Source organism: Pocillopora verrucosa, chromosome 2 (assembly GCF_036669915.1).
Source record: "Pocillopora verrucosa isolate sample1 chromosome 2, ASM3666991v2, whole genome shotgun sequence".
Classification (NCBI taxonomy): Eukaryota; Metazoa; Cnidaria; class Anthozoa; order Scleractinia; family Pocilloporidae; genus Pocillopora; species Pocillopora verrucosa.
Window position 1 is genome coordinate 7,490,692 of NC_089313.1, and position 24,815 is coordinate 7,515,506.

Below are 24,815 nucleotides of genomic sequence, written 5' to 3' on the forward strand. Positions count from 1 at the left end.
TGAGCTTCATCTCATTCTTGTAAAACTGTCCCTCAACCAAAACGGATCGAAATCTTTAAAGTGGCCGGGTGTAAAAGTGACTAAAAAACGGCCTACATTGTCAATTCAGATGTGAAACCTTTTCAAAAGGGAGAGGAAAAGCTTGATGTTAGAAACCTCTGTTCAGCCATTCCCAATTTTGAGGTCAGTTGCTCTATTAAATGAACCACAAAGTACGTGCTCTTGGCCAAATACTAAGCTCATATGTATGTATCTTAATTTAAACTGTGGAGCGATTTATTATTAGAATCGGTTAATGTTGATCTACTTCCGATAAGTTTGCAGGCTTACACTTTACGCACTTAGACACTTTAGCTTGAAATATATAAAAAATGAAGTATTTAGGCATCAAACAAATTCCCAACAATATAATTTTAAAAAAAATGACTAAAGGGGCCAAGGAGCAGCGTCAGTGTTATAATTTGGTTTTATCAACTGAGTTGATAATGTAAAATTGGCCTCCGTAAAGAATTTCTCACGCTGACTTTTTGAGCTTCAGCCCTCTTCAGAGCAAATTCACATTATCAAAATCATTTTATAAAACAAGATTATCTCGGAAAACAATATCATCTTCGATCTTTATGATACTTGTAAAAGTGTCCATTTAAAGTACTAGAAATATATGTTACAGTGTACTACTAATTATGACCCTGGCTAGCTACTGGCCAGACAATCACTACAAGAGTGTGCGGGCTTTTTAAAGTTAACATAACAAAAGGTAAGTTTTGATTGCATAATGATAACATATTCTCTTCTATCAACAGTCGCCTCTCCGAGCTAAAGTAAAAACATCAACAATGGGTTTGGGATTATTTTAGGCCACACCCTTCCGCATAAAATTATTGTAATCTGCATATCGTTCGTACACCAACAGTTTCGTGCAGATTATCACATGCTGATTCGCTATTCATCTCTAGCAGTTTGAAGCTAATTTGTGTAAAGGCATATACATTACAAACCACAACTTTTGTCAAAGAGACAAACGAGATATTGTTGAGCCTTGAGCAGCGGAAAAAGCCTCTCAGGAGAGCGCATTAGAAGACGCCCTAACCGGAAAACAGTTCCAAAAGATTTAGCTCTGGCAAATCTGTTTGCTCTTGTCGAAGCGTAGCGAAAGGAAGTCGTTCCTTGACTTCGTAGGTTCCTTAAATAGAAATATACAATTGGTTAATTAAAAATTTCTAAGCGGTGTAATGATTTTAAATGGCTAATAGTTTGGTACTAAATGAGACTATTGTTCTCGCTCTCTAGGTGTCAAAAAGCCTTCGTTTTTGAAGTAAAATCACGCACAGTTTTCATCTTTCGTTAGTAAGAGTTGCACATTGAACAAGCCGAGAAAACACATTTTCACGAAGGAGTACAACTAGAGATTTTTCTCGAAATTCTGTTTTATTTCAAGCGCTTTAAGCTCTGTTTACGACCATGCGGCTATAATACAGTGAGATTCAATATCTAGAAATATCTCCGGATCCCATCACAAAGATAGCGCACTGCGCAATATCACCAATATCCGGATACAAAAGTTTTCATACGTAAAAGAGTTGTCAATGGTATGAGAGCTGGCGTTAATTATAACTAAACGTATCTCAAGAGCGCTGTTAGTTTGATTTCAACCGAGGAGAGATAAACACTCAAACTGAAAGCTCTCCGCGACTGGCGATCAGACATCCTGAACATCTCTTAGAACTGTGTTGAAGACGACCGACTCGGCGGAACACGTGGACGCTAGCCATGAAAATCGCCATCATTGGAGCAGGAGTGAGCGGTTTGACCTCCATAAAATGCTGTTTGGACGAAGGGCTCGAGCCAGTTTGCTTTGAGAAATGCTCCGACATCGGGGGACTCTGGAAATTTTCCCAACATGTGGACGGTTCGAGCGGTTCGGTTTATGAATCTACAGTCATCAACACTAGCAAAGAAATGACCTGCTTTTCAGATTTTCCAGCACCAAAGCATTTTCCGCCATTTATGCCTCATGGTCATGTGATAGAGTACCTGCATATGTATGCAAAGCATTTTGACCTCCTCAAACACATTCACTTCAATGCTACAGTGCTGGACATCAGCCGAACCTCAGACCACCGGAAAACAGGACACTGGAAAGTGACTTTCGCGAATGGCGAGGGAACTGTTTACGAAACTATTTTCGGCGGCGTAATGATCTGCAATGGTCACCTCTCAAAGCCATTTACCCCAAACTTCAACGGAATTGACAGATTTCAGGGACGCAAACTCCACAGCCACGAGTATAAAAGTTATCGAGGATTTGAAGGCAAAGCGGTCCTTGTCATAGGTAAGTTTGTTTTTATGGAATCCAAAATACTATAAACGCTTGCTATTTGTCGGAAATCCTATTTCAAGAAACCATCCCAGCTCAAAATGCTTCCATAAATAAGCAATTTTTGATTGCCATCCATTTTCTCAGGTTAAGAATTGTGCGGAAACTGCATAGACGGTAAGTTTCTGCAAACAAAATATTTGGCGAAATTCGATTTTTGTGTGTGGGTTTCCCACCTTGTTTAGCTATCAGAGTTTCACCGGTTCGTCTTAATTGTAAGTAAAGTGAACTGAACGGTGAATTCTTCGAAGCGAGTTTCATTGCCTTTGCATAATTATAATTGTCAGAGGTATAGTTTGAGCAACTCAGGAGAGACGCGAAAATTACGTAACTAGAAACTTCACCAGACCGAAGAAGGAACTAGGAAGTGTTTCGAGTTTACATAGATTCCTAAGAAAATCCATCAAATTGAGTCACATTGTGTAAGGAGTACGGAGATTTTTCCGCTTTCTTCTAATACCGTCGCTAACTGAATTTTCATTTCATCATATATGGTTAATTACGTCGATATCAATTGGATTTTGATGGCTTCATTCTCCCAACAGTTAAGCAAAGAATCTTCAATGAAGTTCTCAGCAACACATTAACAAAAACACTGATTGAAAAAGCCACAGAACCAATACAACCACCATAGTGACAAATGCCAATAAAAGAACTAATGCAGTGAAATCTTGACGCAATACCACAAAGTACAAATTCAATACACTTCCAAATTAGCTTTGTCGTTCTTAAACAAAGCAATTTTGATTTTGAGTTAAGGGAAAACCACTTGAATATTTAAGCCAAATTTGCTTATAGATTATCTAGGTTATATAACAGTTAGAGACACTTGTCTTCAAGGGCAGTTTCGTAGTACTATTTTTTTTTCTCACTATGGGGGAGATAGGCATTGTAAAGAAATAACTGTGAGACCGCGACGAAGAATGTAAGTGAAGAACACTTATTTCAAACAGATCACTGACGACACCCACCTGTTCTTATGGTAAACACTTTAGATTAGGATTAAATCATGGCCTACTGGGGATTTAGTAAAAAAAAGAAACTTGAAAACCACTATTATTACACGTATTTAGGGAATGACGGCGCTTAGGAGCGTTTATCAGAAATATTGCTTTCAAAGAGTACAAATTTACCCAGCTACATCCGGCTTGAGGCGACAGGTTATCAATTATCATTCTGCGGACAACAAACTGTATTTAAAACCAAAGATTACTCGCATTTTCCAAATGATCGCGTGGATACTGGCTTTTTGACAATACCGCTGAATTATTTAATTTTTTCTGCTCGATTTAGGAATAGTGCGATAACTATTTTATCAACTCAATGCAGTATTCACCAAAGAATTACCCAAAGAATTCGGCGAAATCTCTAGAAAACAAAGTTTAACTAATTAGTTATCATGCCAGAGAAGATTACGGAAGGGTTAAGTGAAAACGAGTTAGTTTCCAAATAACAAGCAAATATCGATCAATATCAAGACATAAAAACGTGTTCAAAAAAATTTGAATGAATTTCCCAAGCGTCAAATAATCGGACTGATTACTCTTACAGACTGTGCGAAACTTCATCAGCCAACGTGTTTGAAAGAAATTTAGATTTACTTAGACTGTTGAAACTGACCCCAAGGCCCGAGGCTAAATATTTATGGCAATGTATATTTCTCGCATGAATTATATTAACATAACATCATGAGGTTTTTTTGGCAATATACTCACCGTTCTCCTAAATATAGGCCACGGCCCCTTTAATAAACTGAATTCAGGAAAAGTGGGGTAATTTTCCTTGTTCTGTGGTTAAATTGGTAGAAGCTCATTAGCTTTAGCCTCAGTCGACTGATAATAATCTGGTGGCCTATATCACGGCCTATATTACGAGGAAAACGACGCACTTCTCGATCACCTGGGGGGAAAAATTCAGACAAACTCGCAGACTCGAGTGCAATATAGATGAGCAGTTCACCTTGGAAATTTCCTCTAATTATTTAAAGTATGTTTTGTTTTTATAATCGTGCACAAAGCAAATGAGACTTGGAAACCGAGGGACAACTGTTGATATGAATTCGCATTATCTACGAATCGGCTCCAGATTTCTCGTGAAACAAAAAGTTAACAAAAAATCAAGACCGCAGCAACTGAAGTTAAAAAAAAAATAAAAAGGGAAACTAGTTAACTATCTGTCTGTTTAAGGCACAGGCGGCGTTCATTATGCGGCCAGACCCAAGCCCTCCTCGTTTTCAAACACCTCGGCTACTATCGCTATTAACTCCGCTATTGGTCTTGTACCCAGAGCTTTCACGGCCAAGCGGCTGTAAGTCCCACATATTCAGTTACAATAACACGGTAGGATCTCGGTACGAGATTACTCCGCTTCTGGAATAAAAGAAGAACTGAAAACATCACTTTATAACAATGAGAAAAATCACAGGAAGTCAAGGAAATAATTGCATTTTGGGAATACTTCCAAAAACAAGTCCAGGAGAAATTGTCATTAAAAGTCACAATATCTATTCGTCCATTCGTCGCTTAGAAGTAGGTTTTCTCAAGAATTATAGCATAGCAGATAACCAATAGAATGCTACATCTGTGATTCCTCGAATGAATGAAGTCCTTAATATTCCGAACTTATCTTAAATTACACATCTCGTCACAGTATTGATAGGGGATTTTTTTTCGCAGGTCTTGGAAACTCTGCCGCTGACATTGCAGTTGAACTGAGCCGCCACGCCTCACAAGTTTATCTGAGTACTCACCGAGGAGCCTGGGTAATTTCACGCTTGGAGAAGCATGGACTGCCCTGGGACCAGCACGTAGAAACGAGGTTCTTTCAAAGCTTTCCGACAAAGATCAAGGAATGGTTGGCTATTCGTACCGCTCAAAAAAGGTTTGACCACGAGACGTACGGGCTCCGTCCCCAACACGGCATTTTAAATGCCCCCACGGTGATTAGTGATGACCTCCCTCTCCGTATCGCCACCGGAACTATCCAATTGCAGCCTAAACTATCTCATTTTACGCAGAGTGGCGTCGTTTTCTCCGACGGTACTAGAGTCGATAACCTGGAAGTTGTGATAATGTGCACTGGTTATGACATCGGGTTTGAGTTTCTAAAGGACAAGTATATCCTCCCAGTCGACGACAACCAGGTATCCCTGTACAAACAAGTGTTCCCACCCCACCACCCAAAGTCAACCATGGCTTTCATGGGTCTGATCCAGTCCTCTGGTGCGTTCTTCCCCGCGGCTGAGTTGCAAGCACGCTGGGTGACCCGCGTGTTTGATGGGAAGGCTAGGCTACCTAGCAGAGAGCTCATGTTGTACAACATAGGACTTGAGAAAAGGATGATCAGGAAAACCTTCTATGCCTCAAGGAGGCTCACAATCCAGGTATGAAAAGTCGTAGTACTGTATTTCAGCGACAGCTACTCTCTTCCTAAATTTTATTACCAAGAGGAACCATCTCTTTTCCTCCTGTCCCTTCAACTTCCAAAATCTGTTCAGTAGTTCTTCCTGTCACAATTTTTTTGGATAATAAATTGAAAGAACTTGAGAGTTACATGGAGATAAAATCCTACACCTGAATGGGTAATGAATGGCATGATAAAGCACGTTGTGAAAATGTGGCTCGAATTCGAAAAAGTGTTTCAAGACCACAACCCTTTCTTAGGAATTCTTCTAGAGACGAGAGTCAGATCACTAAAAGCTGAGTCCGTTCCCTTTTTAAATAACCCTTAAACTTACGGTGAAGAGTATTGTTTCATTTATTTTAGACTATTTTATGTTCTAAATGTTCACAAAATGTGTTCAGTACTTTTCATCAAAGATAAATACAATTCTCGCTCATCTTTATCTCCTTTTTTTTTTTTAAGGTATCCAGTATTCCGTACAAGGACCAACTAGCGGAAATTATTGGCTGTAAACCAGACTTCAGACGACTCTTTTTCAGAGACCCTCTACTGGCCTTCAAGTGCTATTTCGGGCCTTGCTGTGCGGCTCAATACCGCCTTATGGGGCCTGGTGCCTGGTCTGGAGCCAAAAAGACCATCGAAGACACGTACAGCAACGAGATGTTCCCACACGTGGGAAGAAGAAATAAAACACCCACCAGTATATCACAAAGCGTGGTCAAATTCCTCAAGTTGGTCTTCATGTTTGTAACCGTTGCAACAATTAATGAATTGTCCCAAGATCTAAGAGGGGAATGGGACGCAGTGGTTGGCTGGCTGAGGGCTGCACGATAAGCTGTGGTACCCGGATGTGACTACTCCTGCATAAAGCCTCTGACCTGGGTAAAATTGCCGAGGACACGCCTGAGTTCGGGCCAGAACTTCCGATCGACTGAGACAACATCTTGATTCTGACAATGTAAATGACCGCAAGTTGAAGAGAGGTTCCAGGTCGCGATCAAAAACAAAAAACGAAGATAGTTATTTCGAGAGATAGCTTTCACGTTACTTCTTGAAGTTAAGAAAGTTCGAATACTTCTGCCTCTAAGAACTAAACAGATCTACAAACGACAAGGCAGTCTCTTTCAGGAATACCGTAAATATTTTACTTGCGCACATTAAGATGCCATGTAATATAATGATTTAGCGATGACAAAAAATGCAGGCGAGAAAAAACTCATTAATAGTAAGTTGACTGAAATCGCATGAGCAATCGTACATCTATTTATTGAAACCCACAAAAAAGGTCGCTCATTGTACGTATATGATATAAATTAAGCGTAGGAACTTAGGCGAAGAAAATAATCAAATCTGCAACGAAATGTAGCATTTGATAACAAAAAAAAATACAGGCTTCCGCTTTTTGAAAGCTGACATTGAGCAATATTTTGGCCGCTAACCTTATGGTTTCCGTGCTAGCTCAAATATATATATATTTCACATTCAGTAACATCATTTACAGAAGAATAAACTTACTTATTTATCAACATCATCATTTTTTATCCTTGTTGACTACAAATCGAGTGGAACTCACCTATTGCGAGGGATGGGTGGGTGGGGTGCGCGACAAGGTAACACCCTGCGCGCCAAGACAAGTATCCCAAACATCAAAACCAATAGTGGTCAGTTCGTGAGTGACTGAAGACACGGACAGTTCTCTGGTACCTGAATAAAAGTGAACCATAAGATATCTTAGAAAAAGTAAACTACAAGCAGTCCCTCATTTCCGTGCGCCTTACTTCCAGAGTTCCACGCGATAAGCTACCATCAATTTTTTCTTTTTTTTAATTTTTTTTATAGCAAATTCTTTTCGACTCGCGCAAAGGACTTTGCCGAAACGGTTCTGATGTATCTGACTAGAAACCTTGCTATTAAATCTGGAGTTCAAATGAACAACACTCTACAACTCCGGCCTGAATATACTTGTTTCGAAGCCATCGTCCCTTTCCTTGGGTTCTCAACAAATTTGTAAATTAGATCAACAACAGGGAAAATTAAATGTGAATTAACCTCCCCATACAAAGTTAGAAGCCACCTTAACCCTTTCACTCCCAAGATCTCATTAGTACTTCTTGTTACTGGCTGCCATACAATTCTTATAATGTTAGTTCGGAGAATTTATTATTTGATCAACAACTAATTAACCTCCTGACTGATTTTTTCGCTATTATCATCACTTATCTGCCCGATATTGTATTGATATTGTAAGGAGAAATTCCGTCTTGGTCACTCATGGCAGTTAAAGGGTTAAGTTGAAATTTAGTAAGAGTTACGTAAAATTTCTTGACCTACAAAGTAACGTAAATAAAAAGTTCACGTCTCCTGAAGATTATAAACGCTCAACTGTTTGCTATTTTGGGTCGAAATAATCTCTTCGGAAGACGTGACGATTTTACCTACACAAGATCATATGCAAAATATCGAAGATCACCAAGACACAATACGGGCTTGAAAAGGTGTGCATAAGTTTTCTTCAGAACATGTTACGAAGGATTATGTATTTTTGTAACATGCAGGAGAACGGCGTAAGCGAACCATTAATAAGAGGTCATTACAAAGAAATAGAAAAACATGCGAAACATTTGCGTGGCGCAATTGCACCTTAAACAAAGCCTGCTTTCTCTGTTCCAACAAACTTAAATTAACGTGACAAAAGTGTATCTAACGTGACAAAGTATACCTGGCGTGACAAGTGTAAAGGTACATCCTCCGCCGCCCGCTCCAGTCAACTTGGAGTGCAAACCGTGTTTAGCGGTCACGTGACACACCTGGTCCAATGAACTGTGGCTAACTCCTAATGTCACAAGCAACTGTTGGTTCAAGTCAATAAGTTTCTGTGTCCAAAATAACAAACATAAACAAAATAAACGGATTGGCAGACAAACAAGGAAATTTCTTTTCCCCCTAGCTTTACTTTCCTTATTCAACAACCTCCGAACTTTTCAAGCGAAGAAATACTCGGGTCCAGGCGTTCAGTAAACGGAGAGCACTATTGGCGCAGAACGAGGAAAGTATGGAGGCTTGACGAACACAGTGGTCCAACGTAGGGTATGCGCAAGGGTTTTTCTTTAAGCCGGCTGCGTGCCAATTTCCCGCGCAAAGTTATAAACGCAAACAAAAGAACAACCGCTGTCACGCAAAATATACCAGGAAGAAATTGAGACACTCAAACAAATTTGTGTAACGCGTACACAAAGGAGACGAACATTTGATTAAAAGAGTCCTCTTTTCCATCCCACTGTAAAACAAGGAAGGCACACTCATGCAATTAGAAAGCCAGCACAGTGTGATGATACAATGAAGAGGAAAACGTCTACCTTAAACATACAATAGTGCTCTTGAGAGTTTTCTTCTTCCGGTGGTGAAGCTGCTGCAAAAAGAGAAAAGTCTGGTGGTCAGTAGAGGCTAGTCCTGATGTTAAGATCACTCGAGAAAATTCCATCCACATCTGAGTGGTGCCACATCGACTTTTGACACTCATTAAAAATATGAAATTAAAATTAATTATGAATTAAAAAGGGAAAAAAAAACACTGCTGAGAACACATACCTTGGATTTGATACAGCTTCTCAAGATACACACAGCTCTCTTCTGCGATAGCACCAACAGCATCAAACAAAGGATTGTAAACAGAAGGAAGCTAGAGATTTTTAGAAAAAGAGTGGTTAAAAAGATTATAATGTCAAGACAGCTTTGATTCATTTTTGGAAAATGTACTTAACCCCTTAACTCCTAAAGGTGATTAACATGTATCTTCTCCCAATAGCATCCATACATTGTCTGGCAAACAGGTAATGAGAATACCGAATACAAGCCGAAGTTGTTGCCTTGATCCAACACCAAATTTTTGTAACTAATTAACATGGAAATGTGTCACAGCAAGAAGGGAGAATTAACAATCAGATCTTGGGAGTTAAAGGGTTAAGTAACTGGCCTAACTGGCATTCAAGCCTGAAAACAAAATTGACAAAACAAACAGTTAAAGATTCTGTAGTTCATCATTTCACCTGTTGACATCTGTCCCTTAAGCCTGCCACTAACTTCTTTGTGCTGCGGGGTATCTTTGTGTCTGTTATCAAGACCCTGAGCTGTGGAATTCTGTTATAAAAGACATAAACTCCTGAATCAGAAGAAAATTTTAGTAAAATAAATTAAAACATGTAAGTTATGATAAGCCTAATTAGCAAAGATTACTATTTTGTCAGCCTGCATTGGAGGGCTGGAGACAGGTACAAAGCACGAGGAGTGTTAGCTGGTAGGTTGTAATTTGCAGTTGTTCAAAGGGTGAGGCATTCTTCAGCTAACCTTTTCTTATTTTCGTTTATAAAGACTGTCATATTGTCACCAGATTTTTCTTTTATATATTGTAATATTCTCTTCTCAGAGAAAATTTTATCTAAAATCTCAGGGGTTACACTACTGCCTTTGGTAGGTATATGTTCCCTGTTTTTTTTTTTTTTCAGCAGCTAGTCTTTAAGGGTTTTGGAAAGTGGATTTGGAACATTTATTTTACCTTGATTGTATACACCTGTACATTTGTAGGCACATTGGTGCTACACAAACAGTACCATAGCTTGGCTGCCTGGGTATCATCACCTTGGTACCCAGTCAAGTAGTGGAGGCAAAATTCAAGTGACAGCTGCTATCTTCAATTGCCACAGCTCAATATCAATAAATACACCTCTGATTTGAATTATAATGCTGACAATAATTTGCTTTTCAAATGTTCATTTATTATATAGTACCTTGACAAGTGCTCAATCGTTCCATCTTGGAAAGTAAGAACTGCTCCTAAAAAAGAATGATCAGCTACTAATCAAATGAATTGAGAATACTCCATGAAAGGGTTGTAATGCAGAGTCATTCATTAAAATCATAAGAATAATGAAAATGATTATCAATTTAAGAATCTTTGATTGCTAAGCCAATTCTCCTTGTCAGCACCAAAGGCAATGTATAGAGAAGAGTGGGGAGAATTTTGATACTGGGGTGTAAAGGGTTACCATAATATCAAACTCTAAGCTAGGCCTAAAGGGAGTTGGGTTGTGCACTGTACATTAGTATCCTGGGAACATAGGAACATCCTATTTTGTTTCTACCTACCATATGTACAAACTGAGTTGTCAATTCCAGATGGCTTTCCATGAACAAGCTTTTCTGCCTCTAAACTCCACTTACAAATTAACTCCAGGTCTTTGACAGACAGAGATGCCATTTCATTTTGGCATAGCTCTCTCTCATCACCTGGAATGGATCTCATCATTGAGGGTTGTGAAATCTTTCCTGTTACTGCCAGAAGAGCTGTGGAAAGGCAAACACAGTATGATGCTGATGATCCCAAACCAGCTCCAACTGGTAAAGACGTGTTCACTACCACTGAGAATGAAGGAACCCTAGAAAAAAGGGTAATTGTTTAGCACATAATTTTGGACCTCAGCACAAACAATTAAGAAACCCACGCCTTTCACATCTTAAATTCTTCACTGCATCCCTGACACATAACTCTATTCCATACACTGAACAGTAATTCCACATGTCCTCTCAGAAATTGTCCTAAAAGAAGTTGAGATGATTTTAGATCCTCCAGTTACATTACAAATCCATGCTGCGCATAATTTAAGGCATGTTGAGTATGCTCGCACATGCACATACACAAAACAGTAACTGAGGCTTCCTCTTAACCTTCAAAGTTTGTCAGAAAGGTTGTTGAGGTTGCTCATATTACAATGAGTTTCTTGCTTTTTCCATGAATGTGCATGAGTGTTATTACCATTACACAGTGAAACCTCAAATAAGTGGACACCCTCAGAACCTTCCAAAGTGTCTGCTTAATAGAGGGTGTCCAATGAATAGAGGTTTGTAAAAATTGCACAATGTTCGTTTATGATTGACATTCAATGTTTACTCTGTACTGCAATAATGTTCCATGTTGTTAACAAAGCTATCCACAGTTCAAGTTCATTACCTTGCATTACCAACTTTAATTTGTTGATAGTAATGCAAAAACATAACAGCAAAATAGCCACAATAATACATGCCATACAATGACTCTTTGATTACATTTGATTGACTGTTTCAAGGATGTAATTCCATACACCACAGTGTCAGTTCAGTACAGTGTCTGCTAAATAGTGGTTTTTAACAATAGAAATTAGCCAAATGCAATTTATTTTAGTGTTCAAGTAAGCTTAATCCTTTAGACCCTAAGAGCGACTAGCAGTTTCATTGTATGAAATGATCATTTGAGCATGACCCTTATCTAAGCCTACCTATCAATTTCTTCAACAATCTGGCCAATGAGGTAAACAAACACACTTATTGCATCGTTAATGACTCTCTCATCCACTTCTTTGACCTCAGAGAGGTCAAAAGACCTTTTGAACAGCTTTCTTCCATCCTGTGGCCAACATGATCCATCTCTACCTGAGAAATAAAAAAAACAAATCAACAACTCTCAAACTCACCAATGTGGTAGAAGAAGAGCTGATCAACTTTTATCATGCAAAGAAGTGCAGAAGGCACTCACTGCATCATTTGCAATTCACCTGGTCCCAGAAAAGTGCAGAGAACTCAAAGGCAAAATGGACAGTAAAAGTAATCCAGCAGTACATATCTGGGTGAGGTAAGTTACTCTCGTATTAAAACAACAGTAGCATTTTGATTACCATGCCTGTGACGGAATTCTAAATGGCTGACATTTCAGAGCACACTCTCAAACGTAATCATGATAATTTATTGGGTCTGAGAAAAGAGCCTCAACTGATTGACTGGTGATATTTTGATGTTCACGCAATACAATGTTCAAAATGATTATATCATCAACATGAGACAAGTGGCTCATCCTGTTCAAGCTTTCAAGGTATGAGTCAGATAACACAGCTCCAAGCCTATCTATTCAGTCACTATTTAGCAACCTAAAACCATAATGTAGCCACTAGAACTACAAGTTTAGTTATATGAAAAAAGGAAAAAAAGAAAAAAAATCTGATGATACTTTTTGGGAAAATTGAGTCATGTCAAAGCTTGACACTCTGAAGAGAGGCATTGTAAGAACAAAGAATCTTGACAGAAAACACCTCATAATGACCCAGCCCATATCATTTGATCTGGAGTCTGGTACTCACTTTTAAGCCATCAAGTATACATCTCAGGAGTGACTAACAACCAATTCTTATTTCAGTCTCAAGATGATTTACCCTTGCAAGATATGATGCACACTGATGTAGTTTTTACCATGGAACCTTGAAAAAGAGTCAAAGTTTGGATTTGCTATGACATAACCTGATCATGGCAGAGTGTTTTGTAACAATATGTCCTTTTTAACTAGTTAACAGTACTGCTTATGTTATCAAGAAATAAAAAGTCCTTTCCCACGTCCAATTCCCCCCCCCCACTCACTCACCCACCCCTGTATCATCTCCAACAGCCCCACTCCAGTGGTTTCTAGCTGAAAATGGCAAAATTCACTGAGCCCCTGGAAGGGGATAATTTGCAAGTTTGACAAGCATGAACTTAGATTTCCAGACATCCTATAAAAGTATACAGTTCACTCTACACTGAGACCTTACCAAGTTTTTCCACATCTTGTTGTAGCTCCTCTCCTTTCCACCTGCACGTTGTCCCAAAGTTTAGCAATTTCAGCGTAAACTGACCGTCGTTGGTTGCTTCCAATTTGAGTGTTGTCCTCAAATCGATAGCTGCTGCAACGGCTTTCTAAAAAGGTGGAGATAGCAACCATTAATTCCTTCCTATAGAGTATTGTAAACAAACCCATTCAAAACGCGCTTATTCAAAGGCGAAAAGCTAAAAATAACTACCTTTCCATAGACAACTGCATGTTCTCCGTGAAGGATTATCTTTCCTGGGGCAGTGACGGTAAAAGAAGGAGAAATCATTCGCCTCTTCGCCCGACAAGAACGAATAAACACGACAGATTGAGATAGTTCGGTATTACCGCACGGTGGCCGCCATTTTGTTTTACTGCTGACCAATAATACTGAACACAATATATTGTCCTCAATCTATCAAGCACCTCTCTAAACTCACTTGAAATTTTTTTAATCTCTGACTTTCGTTATCTAGAAATTGGAATCTAGCAGTTGTATCCAGGACATTGGGTGAGGCAAGAGAGCCTACTCAAGACATTGACCCAGAGAACTGAAATTGATTCAGGACCCTGACAACCTTTCTCCTACGCTTCAAGCGTATGTTATGTTTGGTTCTGCTTGGCCACTTAAGTTAGGGGAAGTTGTCTACAAACAAATAGATTCCATGCTGCCGAAGCGCAGCCAAAAGTGTGCCTGTGATCCATCACTGTACAGACCCACGGCAACAAGGAATCTAATTACTTGATGTGATAAAAAAGCAAAGTGTTGGTTATGATGACGTCATCTATACGTCTGTCCTCCAATAAATCATGAGTAAAGAACCAATCAAAACGCGGCTATGACTCTCCCCATCACAAGAAGTCAGTTTGACACCGAATTTTCTAGACCAGCCAAACAAGAAATATTCACTCCTCGCTTAGGAAAATAAAACTGTTGGATTTTGACGCACTAGAAATACGATTTGTCAAAGAAATACAATAACAGCAGCAAAAAAAAGTTAAAATACAATTATTTTTTCATTTACTGTCCAAATGGCGACGGAAATAACATGACATTACAAAAATGCTGCAAACTTACGTCATTGCAAAGAGATAGCCTGCATAAACATCTATTTATTATTTATATATACAGTACACTCAACTTTGTTGTAGAGAACTTAAAATATCGACAAATATATCTTAAAATATTATATTAAACTAATTATAACACCCTTTTTGTTCATCTAGGAACCAAAATTATCTTAAGTTTGGGAACCAGCTGAAAACGTGGATGAAAATAACTTTAAATGGAATAAGTTGCTGAGTCTCTCGGTCAAGACTTAACACGTCCCTTAACAGGACTTAGGTACTTGTCGTCAAATAGTTTTCTTCTTCTGCGACCAGAAAATCTAAATAGCTTTTAACAAATAATTTCCGTAATTTTACACTAGTCCTCAAAGATCTACTTTAACAAGTCTTGGCTTGTTAAGCCTTAAGCTTCGCTTTTTGTTTTTTTATTTGTTCTACTGACACTCTTTTTCCATCACACGGTTCATGAAATATTCATGACGGGTGAAAGTTTCTGAAAAAATTTGTGCGTAAAACGGGATCAGGACCCCCCTTCCACACCACCCCTTTGCTATTCTCTCCGAATGGCTCTCAACGACTTGTCATCGAACGAAGTGATCCATATGAGGTCCGTCGAGATCCAGAAAACCGGAATTTGTCTTCACTTTCCAGCAGTATATTTCTTCGCTGTTCTGAAGCTTCACGGAAGTTTTTTCTGGCCCAGCCATAGACTATACAGTTGAAAAAGCCTTGCATAGGTGCAGTTAAACCCTGTTAATAACAAAACGCAAAAGAAAAGACGTCAATACTACAAGGAATTTTATGTAAGATAGATATATCAAGATTATGATATTTTAAGTTTGTCACGAGCGTCGAGCAAAGAAAATTCTGGCAACCCCTTGAGGAACAGACCCCAGCTTGCTACGATTTTGCGCCGGGAAGCTTCAATTATTGAGCCGTAGAAAACTCTTTAGTAAGCTAGGCCATAAACTAAGTTCATAGGCGACTAGCATCCGGCATAGTTCAAAATTATTCCCCGAAGTGTGTCAATATCCGCCACTTTCACGGTCACGAGGGTTGATAATTATTTATACCACACAAGAACCAAACAAATTGTTTATTACTCTCAATTTACAAACAAATGGTCGGAAATTAATCTTTTCGTGCGCGAATTTGTCCCTTTCGCTGCACGAAGGTCTATAGTACTTGCCAATCACTCACTCCCGAACTAGCCAATCAGAGCGCGCAAAAAGCTTTATTCAACTGATTTGACTGTGTGGAAAAAAAAAAATTCGAGCGTCTTGAAAAGATCCAAACTCAGTCAGTTCCAAGCACGGTTAGAGAGTCTTCGATACACTGTCTTTCTACTCCACCAATAAAATCGAGTCGCCTGCTTTCTTTACTTCAACTTCGTTGACGTAAATTATTCCGTGCTCCTAAAAAACGGTGCTCTCATTTTTATTCCGGCACCGGCTGCGCAGTTAGACAATTCACTGGTACCCATTCCTATTCCTGAGTGGAGAGAGGAAATGCAAAGGTTCCTTACCCAGAATATAAAAGAGAGAGCCTTGTTGGTAAGGACTCGAACACAGACCCTTCCCAATTCAAAATCCGGCGCAATTATAATAAAGCCACAGGGATCAACTAGAGAACGAAGCCCAAAATAGTGTCAACACTTACTTGAAAGAAGAACACGAGGGGCCAATGCTGCAGGTTAGTGATAGTTACTCCGGGTGCGATGTCACAAGCTGCTACCACAAGTGCTGAAAATAATAACAAACAAAATAGGAGATGAAAGTTGACGAATCCAACTTCAAATTAGGGTCGATTATCAGCCGCTGATCGGAAAACGAACCCGCACATCTCCCCCCGACTAAAGGAGGATTGAAGACTGGGTCGAGGAAACGACGGAAATCAAGCCTTGATTCTGAGTCAATCGTGACAAAATGATCAAATACTAAAGTGCTTCACTTGCTCGTCAACAGACCTCATTCATCCAGGTGCTGGCGTACGACTTTTCGCAGTATCTTGTTTGTCAGTAGTTAGCATTTAATGTCAAAATGAATATATGCGTGCATACGCGAGATGATGACTGTCCAAACTAAAACGTTAGAAATATCTTACCTGGGCTCCAGCATACCAAGAACACCAATACGTAAAGAAAGACTTTGTTACGAATAGCATCAATGCTGACCCGCTCTAGGTTTGTCAGTACTCCTGAAAAACAAAACACAAAGTGCGAAGTCGTCAAAGAATATAATACATGCTCGGTTCCATCTACTGACGTTCCCTCCCCCCCTTCTCAAAGGTGATGTATTATCTCTTCAACAACTTCCTAGCGGGTAGCGGGTGGGCATTTCTTTGGACAAGGGTGGCGCTTAACGGTCCGTTAAACCAATACGTGACTGTTACACAACGCATCCACAACCTTGCGCACCCATTCCGCTGTACGAAGGCGGTGAAGGCAACGAGGGAAAGTAGCAAAGTCTCCACAAACGAAACTCACAGAAATCGGCGCGCATACTATTTGCCTTGCTTTCCAAACTGGGTGGTAGCATTAGCGATTCATGTTATTTTTAAATCTTCACTCTCAGTATTGGAGAAGCCAAGCACTGGGTTTTTGGCAAACGTTAAAAATTGAATCTCTTACCGTGTGCTTTCAATCATTTGTACATTGTACATTCCAGTTAAAATAATTGCATTATCTGTGAGTGAAAAAATTAATGTTTTGCTACTTCTCAGAATAGTTTTGCTTTTCTTTGTTAAACACAAATACTAACCCGAATGTAGGACAGCTTTTCTGTAGGTTCTGACCGTTAAAAAATACACCACCTGTAAAACAAATAGATTAACTTTGAGATGATGAAATGTAGATTTTCCTAAAGAGTATGCGGCAATGTTCATAACAGATAACATGCAGTGTAAAGATGAATCGTGGCAAGAGGTCCGATATAATCGCAATGATAGGTCAGTCACCTTAAACACGCCGTTTAGATAGAGGGGAAAGAGTATGCAGCTCTTTGTGATTCTAAAAATTCGACTGTGGGTTACATGTAGCTTAATTTTCATCCTTTCCTTCGATCTCTAAAGCATTCTCTAAGTTTAAAAAACCTATTCACACCCTTAATAGAACTACTAAAATAGCGATCGACCATCAACGTACAGCAACCAAAACTTCGCGCCTATTCCAGAACTAACATCCAAAATTATCTCATGAAGGAGGCGCGTTGGGCTGATGATTGAGGAGCTCGACTCCGATCCAAGGGTCTCAGTACACTGGCCGGGCTCTCTTTGCTGAGTTCTTGTCAAGTCACTGTACTCTTACGATGTCCCTCCCCACCCCCGAGGAAATCTTAGGCTTGTTTACGAGACATTATTTGGGAGGGGGGCCCCTTTCTTCTTACTAGCTGCCTATTTCCAAGGAAACTTGGATAAGCTACTAAGCTACCACTGTGCCACTAAACTTGTGTGCCAGATATTACTTTGGAGGGGAGGGGGGGGGGGAATAAGGGACTTGATGTTTTAAGGGGTCTTTTTCTGGATCTCTTAATTTAAAATAATTATTGATGACATATAAGCTGGATACAGTTTCTCCTACCATGAGCGCCACGATGGAGAAAACTAAAGTTGCAACCAGTGCAATAGAACCATAAGCCTCCCAATATCGTGGTTTTCCATCATCCGGAAGAGACTGCGAGGAAAAACGTACGTAAGCCCATCTTGGTTAATTAACAAAAAGGATCTAGGCCGTACTATCTTCAATTTTGTTTTTGAAAATTAACGTTAGTTGGAGATAAAGTTTCATTTTTTTTGTCAGAACAAACAAGAAAGGAACTCGAATGCATTAGCTGCAAGTGACGCGCCTAAAAAATATAGGATAAAAATTGAAATATGTGCATACTGAGAAGTGGTTCTTTTAATCCTGGAGAAAAAATCGAAACAAAATTCAATAATAATTATCATGTCATCATCGCACCCATAACAATAAATCTGAGGAACCAGGGATACTGATTTTCCAAAGGAAAGGGATTAATAATAATAATAACAATAATAATAATAATATAATGGAATATGATAATTCCATCATCGTATTCCATAGAGGACGTATAGCCACGGAACCCTTAGAGAATTTAATTATTGGCACACACAGAGTTATTTGATCATAAGTGGTTCATTAATCCTGCTATCCATCCAATTTGCACTCGAGTCGTTGCAGTCAATCCATTTTTCCTGGCGTTGATGTCCACAAGCCAGATTTTACCATTCCACTGTTAATAATGGTTCAGTAGTAATAGTTAAATAGTGCTAATCTCATAACCCAACGGCATGTGAAACCTACCTTTGCCTTCGGTCGATCAAAAAGTAAAAGGCAACTAGAAATAAAAAAAAATAGCAGGTAGGCTTTAAAATTAAAGTACATGCTGTAGTATAGAAATAACCGACATCTGACGATTGCATCATAAATCGCCATTTTTCTCTCCGTATCACCCCGAGGAAATATTTATTTCCACACTTAGATAGCCTGTAAACGATTATTTCAGGCTGGTTTAATCAAAACAGTTTTCATTTATCCTTTAAAGAGTAAAAAGTTATACCCAGTTGTGGCAGAAGTAAAAAAGATCAAGAGAGGACTTCGTGTCGGTATTACATCAAATGGCTACCAGGTGATGGCAATGGCCAACTCTTGCAAGGCCTATAATGCAGGTCTTATCCAAGAAACTATATGCAATTATTATTATTAAATTAATTAGTAGCTGTCCCCATATTCGTTCTCAGTACTTACTGAGTGCAGTTGTCATGTGGGGTTCTTTTTTTATCATCCTCAGCCAACAGCAAAGGCAACATAATTGCAAAAGGCACTAACCTATAAGAAAACAAGCAGCCTTAATAATGCCACTGGCCGGATATATTTTGAACTTCAAAACAAATAGACATGTGCTGTTGCTTAATAGACTTTAGAGATTTCCTGTTTAAAATATTGCCTATTGTCTTTTAATACTTTATCTTAACAAAGTAAATTATCGAGTTTGAATACTTAAATATCAAGATATCAACAGCCTTGAAACACTCTGTTGATGGCATTGGAGGGTGGGGGCTGTAAAGGAAGCCACAGAGAAGGAAAGTGAACAGCAAGCTTCTCAGCCACAAGGAGCACACCATGGCAACAAGACCACAGCCCACTTAAGGTCATAACCTGGCAACACATTACCCACAAACCTGAAGTGGACTGAGAGGGAGAGGGTGAAAAAAACAAAACAAAACAAAACAAACAAAACTGCAAGGTAAATTAGGAAAAAATAGGCAGTCTGAGATGATTGATTGAGCGAGAAGATTTCATTTCAAAAAAATTTTTTAATTTAGCGAGTGGTACAGCAAAATACACCAAAATAAACTTATTTCAATTCACAATGACATGATGTAAGGCACTCACCAACATAATGCATATAATATCCTAGTGGGCCATAGGTGAGATGTTGTTGAAGAAACCTTGTCAGTAAAATACAACATAATTAGAGCGCACACACTATAATGAGTAAAGGTATTATCTATTAGCCAGTACATTTTCCTTTTCCTTTCCTTTCTTTGTGTTATCTTGCCAACCTGTCATTTATTTTCATTTAATGCTGATGCCATCTGGCTGCCTGGCTCCACTAGCCCCTATGGTCATTCCAGGTACTCTAATTTTATTTCCAAAGTTTTTTTGTTTTGCAATAGCTTACAAGGTAGGAGAGAGTACAAATAAAGTTTGCCTTGTTGATGTGACCTTTTCTTACATGTAGGAATTATGGGCAAGTTAAAACCAATGTTGTGCTACAACAATCATGCAATGAACCAAGGCACTTTCTCTTAGTTCAAACTTTAATTTTTTGTCAGTCACAAGTGATAGTTGAAACTACCATCAACTCTCATGACCATTTGAACAGGGCTTTTAAGTAAGAATGTAAAAACCACTCATAGGGGTTTCAATCACTTTTTCTACATGCATCTGCAAAAATATTTGCAATGTTTATAGTTTTTTTGAGGTTCACAGTACTTACTGACAGTAACTGAAAAGTGGTGATATTTTTAGCCTTTTCTCTGAGTCTGATGTATGCATTCAAACCATAGTTGACAGTCAAAAAGAATGATGCCAGGTGCGCCATCTAGGGAAGAAAAAATGGTGTTCATAATAAGAAGTTTCTAACTAATAAACCTTTATTTCACAGTCAAAACCAAAACTTGGAATTGATTTTGCATATCCCTGTGTTTGCAAACAATTTGGGCTAACCCAGGATTACAAGCCTAGATTGAAAAATCTTCATTGGGAAACTTAAAACAACTTTAAGTGTTTCTTCAGTCATAACAATGCTGAATTCAGACATAATTTGTTCACCACATGATTTGCTCATAAGAAAATCCAAAGTTGATGACACCATTGGAATCCTGCAATTTGCCTTTGCTGAAACTTTAAACGCTGATTAACCTTTGGACCCCTAAGAGTGACTAACAACTAATTTCTCCTCACAATACCACCCCTGAGTCACACAGTCACATAAGGCTAAGGTCATGAGAATAAAGGAAATGATCACCAACTAAAGAAGCTCTACTTGATTGTTTTAAACAAATTCTCCTTGTCAGCACCTTAGGAAAGGTATCAAGAAAAGTATGGAGATTATGTATACTGATGCAGTGATTTCAAAACAAGACGGTGACTGCCCGAGTTCTGCCGGCAACTTGATACCATGTCGCCTGCAGTTACTCTGGTCAAAATAATAACCTTTTTATTGGCCTTTGCCCTTCCACTCCCAAGATCTCATTGGTAATAAATTCTCTGAACTGTCTGCTTTACCATTCTCATGAAAGATGTTAATATGGAGAATTTGGTGTTGGATCGACTACTAAATTTATATTTAATTATTCTTTATTCTCATCACTTGTGTGCTATGTTAGGATTCAGAGGGTCAGATCACGCTATTTGCAAAAATTATACAACTTACCTCTCCTATTACATCTAATAAAAAACATGCAGAAGTTTCATGGTGAAACCAACGACAAGCCCCAGCAAACCACAGAGAAGCTAAAATCAGATCTGCCAAGGCTAAGTGAAACAAAGGGTGCACCTAGAAAATGAAAAAAAAATCAACTTTTGAAGAAACAAACATTGAATATCATAATTTTACCAATTAGCTGGATTATTGGCTTGAGATTTTGATAACAGGATAGATAGTGTGGGAAAACCCCAAATCAATTATAATGGAGAGAAATTGAGAGCAACCAATCTCACTGTTTTATAGTATAAAACCACAAGTTGTTCTAAACTTAGAAATAAGACAGGCTTGTTTCTATCTCATTTTGTTAACAATTGCACACTGTTAGGTTACCACCTTTTCTCATTATCTACCGCACAATAAATAGCAATCAGCACAGCCAATTAGATAAAAACCGGAGATTTTTCCTTTGCATAATTTTGAAAAAAATTCTGTTTATACTACAGGAGCTTCATTCTGAGCAAAGGTATCAATGATGTGTTCTAAAATGCTCTCACTCCCAGTTGTCAAAAATGATGTCAACAGCTTGTTGAGTGTATGAGCACTAAGTGACAAAAACAAAACAGAAATTGGTTTATTTTGTTAAGCATTTACCTTCAGTTCTGTTCATTTGACCTAGGAGGCTGACAGAGGTAACAAACATTACCTTTGCAATGAAAGCCAAGCAATTGAGGCTTTTTTCCTTTTCCCCATAATTAAATTTAATTCATTGCTGGATATGGACATGTCCAAATCAGTTCAAAGTCCTGATAGTCTTTTGACCAACTCAGTGATAAAAGACTTTCACATACCTCTGGACTTCTTACAATCCTTTTCCAGACTGAAAAAATGATCACTGAGCTAGCTCCAAGGATGCTTAAAATGCAAAGTTACAAGAAAAAATGTCAGAGCCACAGGAAATGAGTTTTAATTAAATCTGCTTGAATAAAAATATTTGAATTCTTTCTAAGGCAGATCATTGAAGCAATCAATAATGACAACATTGCCCTAGACAAATTCAGATATCTCTACTGCACATCTACAAGTACGATCATTTTAAGTCCACTGTCTTTCTATTTTTAAGCATAACATGTAAAAGGAATTTCAAAGTGGTACAGCAATCCATTTTACCAGTTGAAGTTTCAGGAATTCCAAGTAATTTATGGGGGTAATATTTGTGGTATTAGTATATATACTAATACAGTGGATAGCATTGAAGGTGCACTCTGATTGGCTAATGAAACTCAGAATATCCTTTGCTATTACAACTCTTGCAGGATTTATGCTCAAAAATATTGTAATCATTGCAGGAATGAATGAGTTCAAATCATTCTTCTTGTGCTACATTATCTAACTGTTTTAGTATAAAAAATTATACTACAACAACCATGCACCTCAGTGTTGGTGACTGGTGGTGGATATATACTTTGCCGCTTTACACCACAGTACACATGTACCACTAGTAACCTCCACTTGGGTGAACAGTTGTCAACTACAGACAGTAAATTTTACCATTTACTGCCTGAAAGGGATAACACTGTAAGTCACACCAAATAAAAAGTAGTTACAAACCTTAGCCCTGAGGTCACAATGTAAGTAATAGCAATTTCCTTTTTCTATAAAATAAAAAAGTAGGTCTATCAAAATACATCACATCACTCAAAATGATTGTTTGAGCAATTATTAGACTAAAGAGGTTCACTGTTTTACCAATTTTCTCCACATTTCTTCTACTTTCTGTTCAACACTAAAGAAAGTTTAGTGATCCTTCACATAATACTACTTAAAACCATCTATAACTTTCAGAACCCAGGTCTGAATAATCATGTGTAGATTTAAGACATCAATTCAGGAGACAGGTGCGGAAAATAAAATATTTTGGATTGATGCAAGAATCAGGAAGCATGTCCTTAACAAGAGTTCCTGAAGTTACCCCCCCCCTTCTTCCCATAGCAAGGTATCAGTGATACACATGGACAGTTAACTCTAATTAACAGGGTAATTTAGTATTATCAACTGGGTTGATAATGTAGACTGGCCACTGTAAATGGGTTTCAAAGCAGTTGTTTTGAGCATAAGCCTTTCACCATTTGCTCTGATGATGGGCTAACGCTCGAAATGTCAGCTTTGAAACTCTCAACAGTGGCCAACCAATATTATTCACACAGTTGATGATACTGTTATGCTCTTCCACTGACATAGCACCACAAATTTTTTGGAAACTTAACCCCTTAACTCTAATTAAACTGCTTTCAATGTAGTACATGGTAAGATTTCCACAAAGCCCCTTGTTTCACCATGTGTGGAGCTCTTGGATAAAGAAAACAATGGCTAAAAAGCATTGATTGCCTTTAGGACTACAGCTTTGATTTACAATAGTATGGGGCTATGCATAAATCAGAAACCCCTGTAGAAAAATTTTAATTCAACCCTAGGCTCTAACTGTTAGTATAGGTGATAAGATGATTTTAAGTGCAATTTAGTGTAAATGAGCACCAATGAATTTGCCAAAGACAGCAAAATTGCACTAGTGATAATTGTACGATAGGGCAAGTACAAATGTAGTCTTTGAAAAATTTACAAGTGCTTATTACACCAAACATTGCAAGAGAAATCATGTTATTACTTGTTAATGATGTACATGAAAAAACATTGCAGAAAAGCAAGACAGACAAAATTTTGAAAGCATGCACGTGCTATTTGTAATTTGCACTCGTGTTACACCTTTGCACTCGTGTTACACTCGTTTTCAGCCAATCAGAAGCGCGTAATTGTTTCTTGAACATCATTTCTATGGGAACATATATTAAATAGCTCTTCCTAAGTGAACAAACAAACCTATGAAACTAAAACATGATGAAAAATGAAAAATAAATAGCGAGGCATAAGAGAAAATTACGATACGTAGGCGCGAAAAAACTCATGCTGAGTTAATAGTCCTAAATGACAAAGAATTATTGTTTTACGCAGATAAAATTTTCGACAAGTATCATACCACTTTAGGGCTTTGGATAGGACAAATGAGAACCATAGCGTTTTTTGTAGACGTATTGTTCGCAATCGAGCTTCCCATGGAGTTCGACATGGTAGCGACGGCGATGTACGAAGTCACCAGTCAGTCACAGTAGTTATCGATGTCTAACTTGGGTAGACGCCAATAATCCTTCGCAGGCGACTTGTTCCCTATGTGAATCTTTCACTGTAAACCCGTAAAACGACGAAACTCTATAAAGTGGTGAATCATTCAGTATAAATATTACACACTGCTGGTGCAATCGCAATAGTTGTCAACTTGGCAAAGTCGCCATTTATCGAGTCACTAGTTACCAGGCACTCC

At 38.5% G+C, this 24,815-nt stretch overlaps 3 protein-coding genes and 1 pseudogene across 4 annotated transcripts; 2 read left to right on the forward strand and 2 right to left on the reverse strand.

Annotated features, from left to right (window-relative positions):
- LOC136279210 (2-(3-amino-3-carboxypropyl)histidine synthase subunit 1-like) overlaps positions 1-24,815 on the forward strand; it is a 490,303-nt pseudogene that overhangs the window by 153,592 nt on the left and 311,896 nt on the right.
- On the forward strand, positions 1,663-6,613 carry LOC131794013 (dimethylaniline monooxygenase [N-oxide-forming] 2-like). The gene is made up of 3 exons (XM_059111519.2): positions 1,663-2,332; positions 5,053-5,759; positions 6,242-6,613. Exons 1-3 carry the CDS (start codon positions 1,771-1,773, stop codon positions 6,611-6,613), a joined length of 1,641 nt encoding a protein of 546 aa, XP_058967502.2. The 5' UTR covers positions 1,663-1,770.
- LOC131794014 (mevalonate kinase) lies at positions 6,218-14,092 on the reverse strand. Of its 2 annotated transcripts, none has more exons than XM_059111521.2 (11): positions 13,636-14,092; positions 13,387-13,531; positions 12,088-12,241; positions 10,922-11,211; positions 10,564-10,609; positions 9,826-9,916; positions 9,368-9,458; positions 9,136-9,185; positions 8,499-8,652; positions 7,353-7,483; positions 6,218-6,729 (listed from the first exon to the last, which is right to left on the reverse strand). In XM_059111521.2, exons 1-10 carry the CDS (start codon positions 13,711-13,713, stop codon positions 7,353-7,355), a joined length of 1,230 nt encoding a protein of 409 aa, XP_058967504.2. In that variant the 5' UTR covers positions 13,714-14,092; the 3' UTR covers positions 6,218-6,729. The 2 variants fall into 2 exon arrangements, with proteins under 2 accessions (XP_058967504.2, XP_058967503.2); XM_059111520.2 differs by having other exon boundaries at positions 9,136-9,188; positions 13,636-14,090.
- LOC131794003 (transmembrane protein 116) lies at positions 14,457-24,786 on the reverse strand. The gene is made up of 13 exons (XM_059111499.2): positions 24,474-24,786; positions 23,051-23,094; positions 22,291-22,354; positions 21,449-21,571; positions 20,510-20,614; positions 19,903-19,958; positions 19,255-19,335; positions 18,811-18,844; positions 18,070-18,162; positions 17,252-17,303; positions 16,596-16,688; positions 16,152-16,234; positions 14,457-15,242 (listed from the first exon to the last, which is right to left on the reverse strand). The coding sequence occupies exons 1-13, from the start codon at positions 24,561-24,563 to the stop codon at positions 15,063-15,065; spliced, it is 1,098 nt and encodes a 365-aa protein (XP_058967482.2). The 5' UTR covers positions 24,564-24,786; the 3' UTR covers positions 14,457-15,062.

Coding starts and splice junctions, on each gene's coding strand:
- LOC131794013 (XM_059111519.2), top strand. CDS start 1,771: ATGAAAATCGCCATCATTGGAGCAGGAGTGAGCGGTTTGACCTCCATA. Junction 2,333..5,052: donor CAAAGCGGTCCTTGTCATAG/GTAAGTTTGTTT, acceptor TTTTTTTCGCAG/GTCTTGGAAACTCTGCCGCT. Junction 5,760..6,241: donor CAAGGAGGCTCACAATCCAG/GTATGAAAAGTC, acceptor TTTTTTTTTAAG/GTATCCAGTATTCCGTACAA.
- LOC131794014 (XM_059111520.2), bottom strand. CDS start 13,713: ATGATTTCTCCTTCTTTTACCGTCACTGCCCCAGGAAAGATAATCCTT. Junction 11,212..12,087: donor ATTGTTGAAGAAATTGATAG/GTAGGCTTAGAT, acceptor CCTTTTTTCTAG/GGTTCCTTCATTCTCAGTGG. Junction 9,189..9,367: donor GAAGCTGTATCAAATCCAAG/GTATGTGTTCTC, acceptor CTCTTTTTGCAG/CAGCTTCACCACCGGAAGAA.
- LOC131794003 (XM_059111499.2), bottom strand. CDS start 24,563: ATGTCGAACTCCATGGGAAGCTCGATTGCGAACAATACGTCTACAAAA. Junction 20,615..21,448: donor TATTAGATGTAATAGGAGAG/GTAAGTTGTATA, acceptor TTTCTTCCCTAG/ATGGCGCACCTGGCATCATT. Junction 17,304..18,069: donor TCTCCATCGTGGCGCTCATG/GTAGGAGAAACT, acceptor TTTGTTTTACAG/GTGGTGTATTTTTTAACGGT.